Here is a 19,038-nt window from a genome sequence, read left to right as displayed (position 1 = left end):
ACAGCCAGTATAATATTGTGCAAATTGAAGCCCATTTTATCTTATTAGAAAAAGTTCATGAAGTACTTACTTACTCACGACACACCGATTTAACAACAAGTGGAGTTTATAAAAATGTTTTGTAGAAGACCACACAGGTTCTCTTTGGGAGTGGCAAGGATGGATGGGATCAGGAATGAGTAGATCAGAGGGATGGTGTTCTTAAGTGTTTAGGAGGTGAAGTCAGAGAGGCCAGGCTAAGATGGCTTGGACATGTACAGAAAGGGTATAGTGAATTTACTGGGGAAAGGAGGCTAGGGTGGGAACTGGCAGGCAGGAGGCTAGAGGAAGACCAAAGAGGAGATATATGGATGAAGTGAAGGACATGAGGTGTGAGAGAAGAGGACGCAGAGGACAGGAGTAGAAGTGGACGACTTCCTCTGTCGACCCCTGAAGGGAGAAACCTAAAGGAAAAGAAGAAGACTATAGCTGATAATGGTAGATGGGTCATCAGAATAGGTTTGCTAGAGTTTAGTTTATTTTTAGTTTTTATCTTAAATATTTCATAAACCGGTTTGACAGCCGGCTTTATCTCTAGACACCATAACATAAATTAAACACTCTTGTCTGAAGATTTTTGTCAGTTTCTGAAACAGTTTTGTGTCATTTGTGAACAAAAGTGTTGCTTTCAATGATAAATAAAATCTTTATGTTAAGTTCTTTGCTGTAAACAGTACTAAAAAAATATTCAGGAAGAAAAGGTAATTGAAGAATTCAAGAGTAGCCTATCTCATGTTGACAATGGTTTTCACCAAATGAGCATTTATTATATTTTTAATAATAATAACAATAATAATAATAATAATAACAATAATAATAATAATAATAATAATAATAATAATAATAATAATAACAATAATAATAATAATAATAATAATAATATTGTTATTATTATTATTTCTGATATTTTTTACATTCTAGCTGTTAGAAGTGCTCTTCAAGATAAAATGTATACAACAGTTTAATGTTAGGTGTTAAATGCTCCATAAAACAGTTTTATGAAAAACAATTGCGACTTTCCTCTTGGAAACATTCAGCCCTTAAAATGAAGCATTTACATAAATCTAATACTTAAGCTGATGCAGAAAACCAAACAATTATTTAGTAAATCCAGACTGTCATCTCTGACTGGCTGCGCTGCTGATGACGAGGCTTTTATTAGGAAGGGCCTGACGGCGACGCGGCCGCCTGAAGGCTGATTTATGGTTCCGCGTTACACCAACGCAGCCTACGCCGTACATTTAACGCGGGGCCATCATTCAGGCTTTAAACACCGCTGCGATGGCGGCTGGAAGAGGAGAGTTTTTTCGGAATTACTTGGAGGGTTTAGAGAGAAAGTCTGCCCAACCAACCCCGACAATAGGACATCATAATGGCGGAGGAGAAAAGCCAGGCCCAGGTGTCGGGGCCACGGGTCCAAACACCGGGCAGTCGGTCGGTCGTGGAGAGAAAACGAGGCCGAAGGCGCAACACGACAGGTGACAGGGCGGGGACGCACACTTAAGGTTGCACCTTGAAAATATTTAATGTAATTATGACTTATTATTCTTCAGTTTTAATCCCAGACCCCCAGTTCTGTCAGCAGACTTCCATAAAACCAATTCATCTCTCTCTGAAGAAAATTTCCTGGAAAGGTAAGTTACTTTGTCTCATTTAAATGTTTATTTGTTTATTTTATTGAGATCCCCATTAGCTGCAGCAGAAACTGCAGCTATTCTTCCTGGGGTCTTAACAAGAAAATGCAATACAAAAGAAAACAACATAGAAAAAAACTTAAAAAAATAAAAACACAGAAAGAGCAAGAAGCTAAATGTAGGTTCTTGAATGCATCAGTTTAAATGTATGTTCTTGAATGCATCAGTTTAAATGTATGTTCTTGAATGCATCAGTTTAAATGTATGTTCTTGAATGCATCAGTTTAAATGTAGGTTCTTGCATGCATCAGTTTAAATGTGGGTTAGGTTCTTGAATGCATCAGTTTAAATGTGGGTTAGGTTCTTGCATGCATCAGTTTAAATATAGGTTCTTGCATGCATCAGTTTAAATGTAGGTTCTTAAATGCATCATTTTAAATGTGGGTTAGGTTCTTGAATGCATCAGTTTAAATGTGGGTTAGGTTCTTGCATGCATCAGTTTAAATGTAGGTTCTTGAATGCATCAGTTTAAATGTAGGTTCTTGCATGCATCAGTTTAAATGAATGTTCTTGAATGCATCAGTTTAAATGTAGGTTCTTGAATGCATCAGTTTAAATGTAGGTAGCATCTCTGAATGCAAAACACCGGATCCTGCAGCATGGGAGTGAGAGGGGCAGGGTAACTGCCCGGGCAGGCGGGGGAGAGATTTGTCCGTCAAGACTCCTCTCCCTGGCCCTGCCCCTTCTCAACCTTTCCCCGACCCTGCACCCCAACCTGGGACTTGCTGATTGGGCCGGAGCTTCGGGAGCTGCGTGCTGGCCTGCAGTCCCCACCCCTGGTCATCCCTATGCTGCTTCCACCTGCCTGCTGTGCTGTTGACGTCCCTGACCCCCAGTCTGGCCCTCGGCAGGAGGGTCCCCCCTTATGAGCCTGGTCCTGCTCAAGGTTTCTTCCCTCCTAAAGGGGAGTTTTTCCTTGCCACTGTTTGGTTTAAGGTTTTTCTCCCACTATGGGAGTTTTTACCTGCCATTGTTTATGTAATAACTGCTCGGGGGTCATGTTCTGGGTATGGGTCTCTGGAAAGCGTCTAGAGACAACTTTTGTTGTATTAGACGCTATATAAATAAAATTGAATTGAGTTGAATTGAGGTTCTTGAATGCATCAGTTTAAATGTAGGTTCTTGAATGCATCAGTTTAAATGTAGGTTCTTGAATGCATCAGTTTAAATGTATGTTCTTGAATGCATCAGTGGGTAGGAAGGCACCCAGGGGTGTTTCTAGAGCCCCTGGGGGCCCTAGGCACTTCTTTATTTAGGCATTTCATTTATATGAAGGTACAAATGTTGTGTGATACTCATTTTATCAACTTATTTAAAAAAAAATAGAGAAATGGAAATATTGAAGCTAAATGAATGAAGGTGAGCCTCATGTTGCTAACTGCACACAAACCAGCTGTGGTTGGTGATTGTGATCCCTCAGTCTGAATTACTCATTATCCCCTTTTGGTAAAATCTCTTTTCCTCAGGCTCCCATCTGAGATTCTGATTAAGATTCTGTCATACTTGGACGTCGCCTCATTGTTCTGCCTCAGCTATGTCAGCAAACTCCTCCACCGGTTCGCCAACGATGAGTGAGTCTACACGACTTCACAGTTCAAATGTATTTCAGTCAAAATAACAGAACCGTCCTGCTCATCGGTGCAAATGGCAGATGTGGAATATTGTATCCGTAACGTCAAAGCATACCACAATGGTTTAAAATAGCAATAAACGTATTTAAGAAGCAGCTCAGCTGATGGCGAGCATGATGTCAAAGAGTATTTCCCAAACTAACTGTGCATACAGTTTTAAATGGTTGAAGCAGCTTAATATTTTGTGAGAATTTGTGTCCTGATGTGATTTTTCTTTCACTTCAGCATTATTTGGCAGCAGATTTACCTGTCGGAGTTTGAGAGTAAAATGTGGAAGCTTGAGTTGTCGGACGATGCAGGGGATCATCCACCGGGACGCTGGAAGAAGATGTACTTCAGGGCGATTGATGGACAGCAGACGAAAATGTGGAAGAACTACCTAAAAAACATCAACCCGTACAACGGCCTGCCCCGGCAGACGGAGTGGGTACTCAGGTACAAGACCAGACAAGCAGCCAAACCTCCAAACATATTCTAGGAAATCACGTGCGGTCATGTGTGGTCAGTATTTCTGACTTGACTTTATAATAACCTTACCTTTTAGATGTCATTCCCCACATTTAATAGTTTCACTTCATCATGTGAGGGAAAATACAACTTTATTGGGGTTCAGAAACAATGTGTCAAAAGAGAACCTTACTTTATGTCAGACAAGTCTTATGACATTTCTACCCATCAGTGGAGAAAGACACTTGTTTCATGTTTCTGAGTATTAATTTCAAGTAGATAAAAGGTTTGATTTTAAAAATATCTACAGTAATTTGTTTCCAATTAAGCTTGGGCTCCTGTAAATACATGCACGTGGGCAGCTTGCTCGTCTATTTTTGTATTTGTAGGCGGGTGTCTAATTTTTGTCTTGTTGGGAAAAAGATAGACTTCCTATAACTCTTGATGAACCATAACACTAATCAAAATAATTATCCTCTGTTTCTTCTCAATTAAAGTAAAAGCATATAATGTTTTGTACTTAAAAATTAACTGGCGTTATTGATGTTAGCCCCTTTATAATTAAAACATTAATTTATTTGGGTTCTAATTGCCTTGGTGTTGGGTGCTGTTACAACCATTGCTTCTGGATTAGGGATAACAGTCCAGACTGTGGTTCTCATCTTTGATCCAGAGCGCACAGTACTTAACTACTCGGGTCTGAGTACCTGTTTCCACTGTTTAATGGTCAATCTCAGATGCCCCAAGATATTAACACCATCTCCGAACAAGATTAACATCAGGTCTCTTCTTTGTACAGTAAACTTTTAGATTACTCTGTGAATTTAACTCAGTATTGCAGCATTTCACAAAGGTTTCCCTGGAATAATCCCTTGTGTTTGTGGTTAATCATCGATGAGTATTGCTTATTGATGCAGTGCTGTCTGAATGAGCGGCAATTACATAAGGTTTGTCTTAGCTAACGGTTCTCCAGATCCCTTGAATCAATTTCTCTCATTTCTCTCATCTTTCAGGAACATGAACGTGAGCTGGGAGCTAAGACTGTGCGACCACTTGGGAGGCAAGTCCACGCTGGTGCCGAGCCGGGTGCGCTTTTTCGAGTCCTCCGTGACGGTCTGCTGGAGCAGAGCCAGCTTCGTCCAGTACCATCACATCAGCAGCATCCAGCTGTACGGATTCAGGAAAGAGAGCCCAAAGGGCCCCAATGTCAGGAAGTAAGAAACACTTCCTGCATGTCCTAAACATATTTACAGCCTGGCTTCCTCCGTATGTGTTGATGATGTCTGCAGCTGAGTTCCAGGAGGGTTTATGTTAATTAATGAGCAGCAGGATGACACAGGATCGACTGGAATTCCTGAATCTACACCCGTTCTTACAATCAAATCCATGTTCAATGTGCGTAAATGAATCCAGAGTAGGTTCTTCGTAAGGAGGGAGTTTATGTGCACATCTACTCAGAGATTTATGAAGATTTCAGGAATGAGGCTCATTGATTTTCAGATGGTAAAATAAACATGCCTTAATTTTAATGTAAAGCGTACAAAAACCCCTGAAATCAGACATGGAGTCATGAACCCCAATCAAAAAATAAAATAAATAGGAATTCTTTGTTGGACATTGTATCGTAAAATGAAACGGCTGAATGAAAATCCTGAATCCTGGATGGATCCTGGGGATTCCCCACCTTCTGCCAGGGTTGGGTGCTGTTGTGATGCATTACGGTGCAGATGTCCAGCTTGCAAATTGATTGAACTGGATCCTGTCATCAGCAGGAGTTTAAACGCTGTTTAAAATTGTGACTCCACCTCACCCTCTCCCACTCCTCCTCCCCCAGGCCCCCCTGGCGCTCCCTGATTTTTAAGATTAACATAAAGGAGTCGCCATATCGCTTCTTTTGCAAGGACAGACTGATCAAAGTGCTATGTTTCCCGCCGGGCGTCCTCGTTGGCATCTGGAGGGTAAGTGTTCAATACCAAATCCACGTGATGCGATCAAACTGCATGCATATTTTCTAAAAACTGCCTGATGCAGCTTTAAAATAATCTGATCAAAATCTTGGATGATTTTTCTCCCTTTATGAAAATCAACATGCTTGAGAGACGTGTTAATCTCACGACTGGACACGTGTAGCTCATGTCAAGTATGCAGTGTTATGTTCTGGCTTTTTGTTTTTTGAATGTAACCCTAACAGGGTAAAATGTTGTGTGTAGGCTGACCATAAGGTGGCCTTCATCATGGTTACCCTTCACTTCCACAAGCTGGTGGAGAAGAGTCTTCTGGGGTCTCCAGCCTGGTGAGTTCCCGTCTCATTAAAGACACTTAAAAATGTTTTCTGTCCGTTAACAAAACAATGTGCCTTTGTTTTGGCTCTCCGTCCTCTCCTGCAGCCCGTACGCCGAGCCCTTGGACCCTCCACCCGTAGATGTCTCTGATCCTGAGTTTGGTCTCCATGGTTACACTCTACACTTTGTCCTGCACAATACCAGCGCTCTCCTCATGTCGGGACAATTTCACCAGCTCGCTTGTCACAGATGTAATCTGATTACACAGTGCAGTTACATTGCATTCCGTATTTATCCGGCACTTTTTAGTTTAAGGAAAATCAAACATCAGTAAAGCATGTGTTGTATATTTTAAGATATGGGGCATTTGGTTTAAAAGGCCTCCCCATCATTCCTGACTGAAAATGTTAGTTTCTTGATCCCATGAAATTCCCTGATAGCACTGGTGAGAGATTGGACCTGTGTAGTTCTTAGTGTGGGGGACTAGTATAGTTACGTGAAAAGAGAGGTCTTAAAATGAGGCAGTTACAACAATTGGGAATCAATGCACTGATCAGAGATTCAGTATTTGGTATTGGATAAATCTGGAAATAAAGTTATAATCCATCTAATCTGCCAGCCTAAACTGTCACGTAAACGTTCAACTCCATTTAGAGCAACATTAGATTAGATTTAGATTAGATTATATCTTTATTGTCATTGTTATATAACAACGATATTAAAGTCCCCTCAGTCAGTGCTAAAAAATAAATAGATAAATACTATAGTGTATATAAAATAAAGCAAATAACTGATTAAAACCAATAAATAATTAAAAATAGCCTACACCTGCACACAATCCCTCATATCAGTTTGTTTTTGAGAAGTGTCCTTTGTGATCTGTTTTACCTTTTTATGCAGCGGTCGTTGTGTAAGTCCTCTAGTGAGGGGAGAGGGCAGCCCATGATTTTTTTGGGGCTGTACTTGCAATCCCTTGTAGAGCTTTCCTTTGAGCCACCGTGCTGCTGGTAAACCACACACAGATGCAGGACGTCAGTCTGCTCTCTATGGAGCACTTGTAGAAAGGCACCAGCAGTTTGTCCTCGATATTGTACTTTCTGGGGACTCTCAGGAAATACAGTCTTTGCTGGGACTGTTTTGTCAGCCCAAACGTGTTCAGGTTCCACGTGAGGCCCTGCTCAATATGGACTGATCTGCTGCCCTGTCCACACAGCCTCCCCCGATGGGTAGTGGTGTCAGGTCCATTTTTTTCTTCTGTCTTTGAGGTGTTGAGGAGCAGATTGTTCTCTCTGCACCACACTGACAGCCGCTCCACCTCGCCCCTGTAGACGGACTCCTCGCCTCCTGAGATGAGTCCCACCACTGTGGTATCATCGCAAACTTCACACTGGTGTTACTGTGATGGGCAGAGGTGCAATCATGTTACTGTCGAGTGAGAGCTAATCGAGAAGGGTAAAATCACGTCGTGTGATAACATGTCAGACGTGGAGTTATTTCAATCTCCAGGAAGAAAAATAAATCAAAACGGTAGAATGCCATATGAGTGTTTAAAAGAGTGGAAGCAGCAGCGCAAACTTCAGCAGTACAAACTTGATCAAATATCTGCAGAAGCACAACAGACTTGTGAACTACAGATTGTGACAGTTTTTATTACTTGTGATCAGTTCCCATCCAGCGCGGCCTGGTGGAGCTGAAGGTCATCAGCAGCACCAGCCTGTCGCAGCACCGGTCGCTGTCCGGCTGCATCAAGCTGCCCTGGAAGAGCGACAAGCTGGAAGGTTCCATAGAGGTACACCCATCAATCACAAAACTACCTTTGTTCGGCCTTCTGACCCCACGATCACATCAAAACTCTTTGTTGATGCAAGAAGCTGGTGATTGAGACAGCAGAGGAAGAACGGGGCACATTCAAACTTATGTTGCTATTAATCACATTAAATTGGTGGCGGGGGACTTTCCTTTAATGGGGATGAACCGAAACTGCAAGAACAAGACAACACTGGGTAAAAGTATTAAAATATTTCCTCAGATGATATGGAAACTAATATTTAAAGAAAAGTAGTGCTTCACATTGGTTTATTGCAGCTGTTTTGACTTTGTCTTTGACTGAATGAGGGAGGCTAATGTGGGAAGTTAAACTGCACACTCTGTGGTCACAAAACTCTGAATTTTAAATCCTGATTTACATTTTGTCATTGGGGAATGCTGAAATCCTTTTTTCTTGCGTCACATAGAACTGCTGCATCATGACTCTGACGCTGCTGGACGTGTTTCACAAACCCTTCTGGTGCGTGAGCTCGCCCATTTCCATCACTATGGAGGCGAGTGCGACGCCCTCGGACTACAGCGGCGATCACTTTCGGATGGATCACTGGAGCGCTGACGGCCGGGTGAAGATGAGGCTGGTCTGGTTGAAGGAGTTGAAGCAGTTCTTCCTCATCAGCCTCACCATCTATGTCCCTGTCTCTAAGGTCAACAAGTACTTCAGCAGACACTACTGAAGCTGGACCACACGGCTCACTCTTCTGTTTCTTTGTGGTTTTATTGTTTACAAAATGTTCTACTTTCTATATTCAGTTAATGTAGGTATTATAAGAAGTTAATACATACCTGGAATTCTTTTTTTGTATGTTCAAAAAAAATGCAGAAAGTATGTCAACACTTTTGTGGGAAAAGTGGATGCAAAAGCAAACTTAAAACTTGAATGTGACAAGATAAAATAACGTATTTTCTTCATTATTTTAAGTTTTGAAAAGGTGTGTTTATTGCAAAGTATTAAGTTCAATAAACGTTTCAAATATGCATCAAAAATAGTTTATACATTGCATTTATTTGTGGTTAAAATACAAAATTTTATCTTTGGTGCAGTTGTGTGTCACTGTAGCATAATCTTTAAACAGTATTGTAAATAAAATCCTTTTTGATCCTGTTTTGAACCCCTTGACTGCAGTCGTTTCCAAAGTCTTCTATGCACTATGCTGGTGGAAATCACAGAGCCACTTGACTCATTTTACCACACCTGATCATGTTATGCACTTAAAGGTTAATTTTGAAAATGAATTCATCCAGTCAAGCTGCAAATAATACATTTTATTTGGTGGTGCCTTTCAAGTCACCCAAGGTCACCTTACAAGAATAAGAGCATAACATAAGCATAAGCATAACGTTTTGAATAGTAATGCTTGGGCCCAGGAATAAGCAATCGCATCAATCAAAATACTTTATATATATATATATATATATATATATATATATAAATAAAACGTTCTGTACCAGGACAATTTGAGAAATGTGTCTGATTTGCTGTGTCTGACAGATCAGGCTATCACATGAATAAAAGCATCGCCGAAACTTTCCTCTTCCATGTTTTTGACGGATGACGACCAACTCCAGCACCAAGTTGATCATCTGGCTGAATGTTTTTTAAGAAAGTAGATCAAATTCACTCTAAATGTTTGAGCTGCGGGCTCTTGCTCTCTGGTTATAAATCATCGTCTTAACTGCTCACATCCACTGTTGTTTCGTTTAACACTTTGGCTAACATGATGTGAGAAGACTATTACACGTGCGCTGTGGCTCCTTCACTTTCAGAGGAACATTAAAGACGAGTGACCAATGTCTGATTCAGCGTTTTCACCGTAACAGATCATCACATACTGTATGTAGTATATCAGGTCTGAAAGGGGCTGAGGACACGTACAATACTCCAATGCATACAGTAAACATTCAGCTGAACTTTGTTCATGCTCACACCTCTGAATCCATGCAAGAACCGCCACTAAAGGGTTTATGGCTTCCTCTTTTATTGCATGCGGTGGCGTCCGGCCTGTTTATCGCATTACAAGTGTTTCTCTGTGCAGGTCATGTGGCAGACGGACTGGTATCTGTGTTGTAACGACTGATAGAAAGAGAGCAGGTTGACTTACATTTGTACATCCCCTTCTATTACGTTCTTGGCCTCATGTGTGTGTCTTAAGTCTGTGCTTACGTCTGCCACGCATGCTGATGATAGTTGGTGCCGACAGAAGAGATTTACCAAACAACCAGGAGCAGTTCTCCAATTGGTCAGCGGGGAAGCGGCGTCGTCTGGCATGTGCACAGACCGTAGCTGATAAGGCTTGTGTCCCGCCAGAATATTAAATCATTAAGGGTCTATTGTGATCTAAAGCGGGGCACTATTTTTAGTTATCTTTTTGTTTTTGCATTTCCAAACATGACTTGATTTGTGAGGGAGAGCTATTTTTTTCATTCATACATTAACTTTACCCCCATATTCCTATGTAGGAGCTGTGAGAGGCAATCCCACGTCCCTTCGGGCTGAAGGCAGGTAGCTGAATCCTCCCAAGTCGAGATTGAATGAACGATTGTGAAATGTTTTTGTACCAAGCTTGGTTTGTGTATGATTTTACAGTTTCTCTGGCCCAACTGGTTTCATGGCAGAAATGCTAAAAATAAAAATCCTTACAATAACAAGAGTTCCAGCAGGTTCACTGCTTAGAGGAACCCCTAAAAAGTATAAAGGAATGGTGTAAAATGGCTTTCATTCAAAAAGATCAATACAATTCTTCATTTTCAATAATAAATTTGGGCAAGATTTAATTTAATGAAAATCAATCACTTTTATTCAGCAGACAATAGTAAATATTTAATAATTAAAAAATAAAAACAGAAGAAAACAGAAAAAAAAAATCATAAAAAAAACTATCACACACTTACTATATTAATTATTCTTTGTCCTCATAAAAACAGATATCAGTCTTTGTGCACACGATTTCCAAGAATGATTATAGGCAAAGGTTTCTGGAATCAGTATCAATTACCGATCATCAACTATGGTCAGAAAGCCCAAGTTCGAGTGAACATACCTTCTGTATTATTGATCTAAATGTCAGAAATGATGAGAGGTGCAGAATTGTCCCCATTTTTATTACTACAGGGACAGAAGTATGGGAGGAGTTTCTCAGTGAAGTCGCACTCAGTGAAAGAGTAAAGGAGATCTGCAGTATCCACATTATAAAACGAGACCAGACCCTCCTCGTAATCCACAAACACTCCCAACACCTCAAGAGGTGACTCAAGAATCAGAGGCTCGGCAGGGTTTTCGATTGCCTTATAGTCATCCCCATTCGTCAAGTACATAGTCCAGAAACCCCTTTGAGGTTGGAGCATGATTGTTCCCTTCCTGTTGATGGACTTCCGAACGACTCCTATTGTCCAGGCAGTCTTCCCTTTGACCTGAACCTCGAAGTAAAACCTTCCAGACGAGAATCTCTGCTCTCCTAAGACACTTACACAGCTATCAAATCTCCTGGAGCTCTTTGGGAGTTTCTTGGTCACGTCACCTCGATATACTTGCTTCCCATCATCGGACAGGACAAGGTCAGGATGTGCTGTATCCGGATCCAGAGTCACGTCCACTGCAAACCGCTTGACCCTTTTCAGCTCTGCTTTCTTTCCAACTTTATCCGTCTCCTTCTCAACACGATCGTTCTTGAAATCTAAAAACAAGGAGAGTTCAGTATGCAAGTGGGTCAAAGACGTGACGCTTACTTTTTCTGTCCGATGGACCTTTTTACCTAATAATAAACATAGAAATGAATAAAAAATATAACATGTATGTCTAATACGTTCCTTCTACATGTGCCCACTCTTATTTTATTTAAACATGTTGGTTATTGGTCATTTTCTGCCATCTGAAGTGTGAAAACATCATGTGGGGTGACCGTCCGGCCTTGACTTCTGTTTGGACAACTGGTTTTAAATCACATTAAAACAATTTAAAAATAATGCTTGCCCTATTGGGCATACTTTCAAACTTGTTTTAGATTTATTGACAAAGTTATGGAACATTTGTACACACATTTCAATCATAATACACAAACTAATCTTGTCCGAATATGTTCATTGTCTGAATTATCATCTGGGGTGACCATGAAAAAAATACAATTGAGGGACTTTTATATTGACAATCATCTCAAAGAGGATGTTGCATCAGCCAGTTACTCCATGAGGGTCCCAGAGAGACAACCTGCAGGTCAGTAGTCTCTCTCTCCTTTACAAATAAATCCTCTTTCTAACTGCTGCAGTGTATACGTCACATTTTGATATCATGTGGGGTGACCACCCTAAAACTTTAAATAATTCGTTTTATTTGCAAATCTATATTTTGAAGGTAAATTTGTTAGTGATATGTGGTGAGAAGTAGCTAGCTTAGATCATACAGCTAACTGTTAGCCTGTTATATTTGATTAAACTTGAAAGCATCATGTGGGGTGACCACCTGTCATGTGGGGTAACCAACAAATGGCAATTCTGTATCAAATTCAAAATGAATGTCTATCAGTTTTGGTTCAAATATAAATTATTGGTATAGCATGCATAAGTGGATACACCTTGTACACATTTTAAATCAGTTTTATGAATTTTAGAGTAAGTAAGAGGGTGACACTGCCATTATGGATAGAATGTATTTAAAAATGGTTTTCAAAAAATGAAAGGAAAAATGTGTCTTATCTTTCTTGAACAGTTAATTTAATTACTGATACTTATTAAAATATACATTTTGTTATGGAAATCTATTAATTTTGAGATAAATGGTCGCCCCAAATGACGGTTTAAAGGTTTAAAAACACTAAAATACCTTTGTTTGAAGAATTCACATACATGTATGTGTACACTACATTTCAAATGTTTGGAAAATGGCCAAAAATATCTTTATTTTAAGTATTTTAAAAATGGGCTACTCAAAGGCCTTATACGTCTTTGACCCAAGTACATATAAACACGTATCTTCTGCTTTACAGAACAGGTGTTTCATAACACAAATGTATGCTGTATGTATGTAGTGTACATTAATGCTTTTGTAATATTGATATTGTCATACAAAAATACAGCAAAAGCAGTTTAAATAAGTTGTGAGATCCAGTCAAAGCCACTTTCGCTTTCCTCAAACGTACCTTTTTCGTCTTGGCAGAAGTTTTGCAAACGCCCCCTGAGATCGTTCCTTCCAATCAGCTCTAAAATGTCCGTGGTTAGCTGCAGAGCCCCAGGACGTCTGTATTTCCCCACCATCAGATCCACCGTGTCCTGCCTGTCCGCGCACTCCAGCAACGATACTGGGATCCCTCTTTGGCCCTTCAATACATCTTCCTGCTTCAACATCCACTTGAATTTGCTAAACTCATCTTCCGTTAGTTCCTGCAGAGTGCTCCAGAGCTCCAGAGAAAGTTTTGCCATGTTGTTTCAAACTGTCCTGCGAGACGTCCGGAAATGGGGAAACCGTAAAATGTACAGTGTTGAAATTAAAATGAATCAACAACGCTATGCATATCAGAAAAAAACAAAAAAAACACACACTTACAAAGCCAAAGCGACAAAGCCTTTTATACAAGTGGAGAAGGAGGAACAATATAAGATGGTCCCCACGTCAGTTGTGAAAATGGCCCCTTTATGATACAATCCTTATCATAGGTAATCACTGCCTCTGGCTTTTGCTTTCACCTACTGATAACTGATAGTTCAGTGAGTTTCCTCCTCAGTTACATATCACTCCTTATCTTTTCCATTTCATGGACTTCATTTGCACCTTTGGACTCAATTTGAAACCAGATTCAAAAGATTCTTGCAAACAATTGAGGGTGCAGAAAGTATCAAGGGCTGTTTACGCTCAGCAATGCAGAACTAAAGGGCAACCTAATGCATCTCAAACCTTTTCCTGGAAAGTAGTTGAGGTCAAAAGGTTTTTGAGTGTGGTGTTCCAGCTGCTTTGAGTCCAATAAGAAAGCTCTTCAGAAAGTCATGAAATCACCTCAGAGAACCATCCACAGCCAGCTCACTAGGACATATTCATAACTTCATTCATAACTATTCTAATAACTCAACCACAATCAGCTGTGTTATCAAAAGTTTGGAAACCCCTACTGTATAATATTTTCTTTACTTGAGTAGTTTATAGATTCTACAATATTACTATCCACTATATACCTGCTTAATCCTATTCAGGTCTACAAGTGGGGTAAATGTGGGGGTGGGGTACAACTGGATAAGTGTCTAATGTTAATACTAAAAACAAAAAATCTATGAAAGAATGTGGTGGAAAAACATGAAAAATAAAACATTTTTCTTCCAGCAAGTTTCGTGACGTCACCCGAGATGCTTTTCCAACAGCCTTGAAAGTTTCCTAAGAAATTTACACACGTGGACTAATCAGATTGAAATAAAAACTTACACTGAGCTTATGTTTATTCCCTGTGCTTCTGCTCTTGTTAGGCCTCCTTTAGTATTGGTTTTATGTCAGTCCCCAGACCATGAAGATCAATCACGAGCTACTACTGTGGGGATTGCATCGACTTTTGGCTTTGGTCTTACAGAAAAGCCACCAGCATACTGGGCCTCATTCACAGAAAAGTCCTTAGTGATGTTTTGTGTCTGCCTGTCGCTGGTCCAAAAAATAAATCTCCAAAACAAAAGCATGATTTACAGATCCACTGGGATGGAAAACTTACTGAACTGTTGCTACACAGTCAGCTTTCAAAATGACTCCTGAAGCTTTTGCTCTTGTGGATGACGTTTCCTAGAGAATGAAGATATATAAAAAAAATACTGCCCTCCTTGATGTCATAGTGAGCCAAACAAAAAACACTCTTCAAAATAAAGCTCTATCAGTATCCCGAAAACTGTGCATAGGTATACTACAAAATATGTGAATCTACTTTTTATGGTAATTAATCATAATAATAGGTCAATTCAAACAGATAGGATACGTTTTTTTTTGTTTTTTTTTGCTTACTTGAACAATACTTGACATGTGTCATGATCCTGCGCTGGTCGTGTGTTTTTCCATCGTATATGTAGGTTGTCTGGGCAGGCCTGGAATCCTTCCTCAAGGATGGAGCCCTGGATAGAGTTTCTGTGTACAGGAGCAGTCAGTAAAGCGATGAATGACTTCTCCTGCAGCCACACCTGCTGCCCGTCAGCCTCATCACAGGAGCTCCTTTTAAGGTCCAGCCTGTACACTCGCTCTGCGCCAGACTGTTTGCTTCCACAGCGCTGTCATTCCCTGTTGGTCAAGAAGTGACTCACACTGTCCCGTGTTTCAAGTGGGCCTTCATGTAACACAGCTCATGTAAAAACGTCCCTGTTGACGACTTACCTCAACCATTGTGTTCCAGAGGAAGGTCTTGATTCTCTTCAGCTCTCAGATTCAGCTGTAGTCAGGAGTTGTGATGATGACCTTAAGCAGAACCACAGTCTCTGAGAAGCTGTCCTGAAGATTATTCCCCATGAAGAGCTGCTGCAGAGCCACAGAACTCATCATTGCTGCAGATGAGGGCCAGTTCACTTTTCAACTTGTTCAGCAGAGGATAAACCTCCATGGTGGTGTTCAGTGCTGCTTCAGGGCTGTTGTACTGCTGGGAGAAGGAGAACCGGACCTAAAACATGAATGCATCCATTTAATCGAATATGGAGATGGGTATAAGTCAGCTTTACAATATATATGATTTGATATATAAAAACAAATGATTTTATGTGTTTAAAGGAGCATGAGGCTTCTTTTAAGAAATGAGACTCTCTAGCGCCACCCTTCACCACGACGGCCGTCGGGGGTACTGCAGCCAACAGTGAAGCCGGCACGGGAGAACGGGGAGAACGCGGATGCAGCGTCATGTGACGTCACATCCGCAGCCCAGCGCGGGAAATTTGGGCCCGAATTGCAACACATTTTGCAGCACACAGCCTGTTCAAGGCAAAGGAGAGATACACTAGAGGGCTCATTCTTTTGGGTTTGGAACGCTTCATCTGACATTATTACTAGAAAACTTAAAACGTATACGGATTTCTTTCATAAATCTTGCCACAATCCGGCCTCAAGCTCCTTTAACTTTGTTTAACTTGTCTCTTCTATATTTTTAGCCGGGGGACTGCCAATGGAAACTAGCTCTCTAGCTAAAATTGGGTGCATTTGCATTTTTAATTCTAAATGTATATGAATGTACACTGTCCCTTCCCAAATAAACTGAATTGAATCGAATTGAATTCTTACTCATTGCTAAAAATATGTAAACATATTTCAGAGTATTTTATTTTATTTTTTAGCACCCTCTATTGGCCAACCACCACTGGTCGGTAGTCAATTGTAGCATTACCTGTTGTCAATGGAAGAATCAATTTACTGTTTTGATTTAAGTACAGTAGAAAGCTGTAAATACGCAAACTAATGCTTTAGTATGCACTTAAATGTCACTTAATAATACATAGTATATTTGTACAATGAAGAAAAGAGGCTGTTAAATTAGAGTATCTCTAAAAGAAAGTGTTAAATTCCTGTTTTACATTGTGTCATTAGTCTCTTTAATACAGTGCCACACATTATCAGTGGCTGATAACCAGTTATATCATGCACTGTGCTCAGTTTTCTCACAAGGTTTCTTTATTGTGCAGTTTGTATACATTAAAGTAATGAAAGGAAATGGCACCATCTGGAGGCCAAAGCGGTACTGTGCTAGTATGAATCCAGAAGCCTTGCCCCAACTCTTACACATAAAATATATGATCACCTGATTATTTGACTGCAGTTTGTTTCTGATTGCCTTAATTTAAGCTTATTAAATAGCAGGATCTATTGGCCAAACTTAATCAGTATAAGCAACAGGACATATGATAAGTGGGGTGGAGTTAAGGCCATTATAGGGAACACTGGGACTGAAAAATGGGTAGAGTTTCTCTCTAAAGGAGCAGTTAGTAAAGCGATGAATGACTTCTGCAGAATCTGTGTTGTAGAAAAAAACGGATCCTTTTTCATAATCGACAAACACGCCCACTTTACTCGGTGGAGTGTTTACACTGAGATTGAGAGCATGCGCCTTGTACTTATCGCCCTTTCTCAAACAAATCGTCCAGTGACCGCTCTCAGGGCTCGCTGTGATCGACCCTTTCCTGTCGATCGACTCTTTCACGACACCTAAATCCCAGCCAGTTTTTCCTTTCACTTGAACCTCAAAATAGAATTTTCCAGAGGAGAAACTCTGCTTTCCCAACACATTGGCAGCAGAGTTAAATCTCCCTGGATTGTCTGGGAGATTTTGTTGTTTATCACCGCAGTGAACTTGTTTCCGATTGTCAGACAAAATGAGACTGGCATGTGCCGTATCAGGATCCAGAGTCACATCCACGGCAAACTGCTGTATCCTGTTCAGCTTGGCCTTAGTGAGGAGCATCTCCGTCTCTTCCTCCACTTTTTTCCTCAGTTCATCCACAATGATCATAACACTACTTCCATATGATGGCTGAGGAATACTGGTTTCTGACCAATTCTTTGTGGTGTAGGAGAGGTTTTGGAAAAATAAGTCGTCATGTGGTTTATGTAGGTGCTCCAACTCGGCTTCTCTCTTGGTCAGCTCAGAAATGTCTTGCTTCAGCATTTGGACCACATCGTCTGCCTGTTTCTGTGTCGTTTTCTGCTTTTTCTCCATCTCCTCGATGAGATTGGCCAAACTTCTCTCAACAGACTGTTGCAAAACAGCAAAGACTCGCACACTGTCTGCTGTCTGCCGGTCTGCAGATCTCCTGCTTATCCCCGCCGAACGCTGGATTTCACAGATCTTTATCCGTCTCTCCTGTATCATGAGCTTAATTTGAGCTTTTATCTCTGCCACTTTGGCCTTGTTTGTCTCATATCTGAAATTGTCACGGTCCTGGCACTCTAGATCAAAGACAAGAAAGACATAATTTGGTCAGTCTTAGTGAAATTAGTGCTGGAAATGAAATGAAATGATTTAAGCCTTTGCTTTCAGTCATATTTTCGTGTTTCATGGACTTGCCTCTCTCTCTAGAGGTAATGTTTGTTAAACGCTGGGCCAGATCGTTCCTGTTGATCTTTTCTAATATTCTGGTGGATTTCAGCAGCGCTCCAGAGCAGCTGTATTTCTGCACCATCAGATCTACGGTGTCTTGCCGGTCGGCCCGCTCCAGCTGGGCAACAGGGATGGCTGAGAAACCGCTGTTGGCGTCACTCTCCTTTAGAAACCACTTGAAACGTTTGAAGTCCTCGTCCGTCAGGTCCATTAAGGTGTTCCAGAGATCTTCTGTAGGAGATGCCATTGTGGATTCCCACTTAAACTGGTCCAGCCAACCCTGCGGCCACAGAAAATAAACCTAAAGAAAACTGAAGACAAAATAAAATATATCTTAATAGGTATATGAAGTATGCATATAAAAAAAAATCTACTGGGAATGTGTGAATTCACAGGAACTGACATCACAGAAAACCAAAACATTTACTAGGAAAAAAAAACCTTCCATAATTATAAATACGCATAATAAACATATTTGTAGCATACCCTCCGAAAGATGGTGAGAGACTTGACTGATGGTTTTCATATGTGTTGCTGTTCCAGCAAAATCAGCTCCATAAACCAACGTGAGAACTTGTAAAACAAAGAAAACAAAAACATGTATGTTTCCATTTTACAAAGCAATAAACAGACTTGCAAAAGTTAACTTCATAAACGCAAAAACACACCAACCTTGTGTTTCCTCGGGAGGGGTAAGCAAAATATGCGAATCTCTTTTGCTGTCACTGTTTTATTTCCTTATTTCCCCTTTTCCTAAACTTTTACTGCCTTTACCGCGAGCTCATTCACAACAATGCAACACAGGAAGGAAGTAATAAATAGCTATTTCCAAAATAAAACACTGCCTTTCAAAATAAAATCTCACTATAAAACGAAAACACATGCTCCATAACGATCACAAATGTACACACAAAAGCAGAAGAAATTAAGTTTTCTCAAAGCAACCCAAATAATGAAATGTATACATAAGGAAATACTGTCAAATGCATATAAATTGGAGATTTACTTAACCCGTAAAACAAAACAGCAAACACAAAAACCAAATGGGTTTGCTACAATATTAATATATAAAAAAGAAATAAACCAAACTTAA

General features: G+C 40.4%; 3 protein-coding genes across 7 annotated transcripts; 1 reads left to right on the top strand and 2 right to left on the bottom strand.

The window, feature by feature from the left end:
• The first annotated feature begins 1,411 nt into the window (after nt 1-1,411).
• On the top strand, nt 1,412-8,594 carry LOC133424589 (F-box only protein 15-like). Its single transcript, XM_061715273.1, has 10 exons — nt 1,412-1,517; nt 1,658-1,673; nt 3,200-3,304; nt 3,590-3,799; nt 4,825-5,025; nt 5,646-5,769; nt 6,022-6,104; nt 6,199-6,344; nt 7,758-7,882; nt 8,328-8,594. Exons 1-10 carry the CDS (start codon nt 1,412-1,414, stop codon nt 8,592-8,594), a joined length of 1,383 nt encoding a protein of 460 aa, XP_061571257.1.
• A 2,093-nt stretch (nt 8,595-10,687) lies between these two features.
• LOC133424365 (E3 ubiquitin-protein ligase TRIM21-like) lies at nt 10,688-13,844 on the bottom strand. 2 transcript variants are annotated; one of them, XM_061714912.1, is made up of 3 exons: nt 13,802-13,844; nt 13,050-13,345; nt 10,688-11,591 (listed from the first exon to the last, which is right to left on the bottom strand). In XM_061714912.1, exons 2-3 carry the CDS (start codon nt 13,327-13,329, stop codon nt 10,975-10,977), a joined length of 897 nt encoding a protein of 298 aa, XP_061570896.1. In that variant the 5' UTR covers nt 13,330-13,345; nt 13,802-13,844; the 3' UTR covers nt 10,688-10,974. The 2 variants fall into 2 exon arrangements, with proteins under 2 accessions (XP_061570896.1, XP_061570895.1); XM_061714911.1 differs by lacking the exon at nt 13,802-13,844 and adding an exon at nt 13,454-13,791.
• A 1,037-nt stretch (nt 13,845-14,881) lies between these two features.
• Nucleotides 14,882-18,735, bottom strand: LOC133424364 (pyrin-like). Of its 4 annotated transcripts, none has more exons than XR_009770867.1 (5): nt 18,618-18,735; nt 18,432-18,518; nt 17,913-18,256; nt 15,245-17,794; nt 14,882-15,151 (listed from the first exon to the last, which is right to left on the bottom strand). XR_009770867.1 is itself a non-coding variant. In XM_061714910.1 (4 exons), exons 3-4 carry the CDS (start codon nt 18,190-18,192, stop codon nt 16,725-16,727), a joined length of 1,350 nt encoding a protein of 449 aa, XP_061570894.1. In that variant the 5' UTR covers nt 18,193-18,256; nt 18,432-18,518; nt 18,618-18,735; the 3' UTR covers nt 14,882-16,724. The 4 variants fall into 4 exon arrangements, 1 of the variants encoding a protein (XP_061570894.1); XR_009770866.1 differs by having other exon boundaries at nt 14,882-15,001; XM_061714910.1 differs by having other exon boundaries at nt 14,882-17,794.
• Nucleotides 18,736-19,038: the final 303 nt, after the last annotated feature.

This window comes from Cololabis saira, chromosome 23 (genome assembly GCF_033807715.1).
Source record: "Cololabis saira isolate AMF1-May2022 chromosome 23, fColSai1.1, whole genome shotgun sequence".
Lineage (NCBI taxonomy): Eukaryota > Metazoa > Chordata > Actinopteri > Beloniformes > Belonidae > Cololabis > Cololabis saira.
This window is presented reverse-complemented; position numbering and strand designations above follow the sequence as displayed.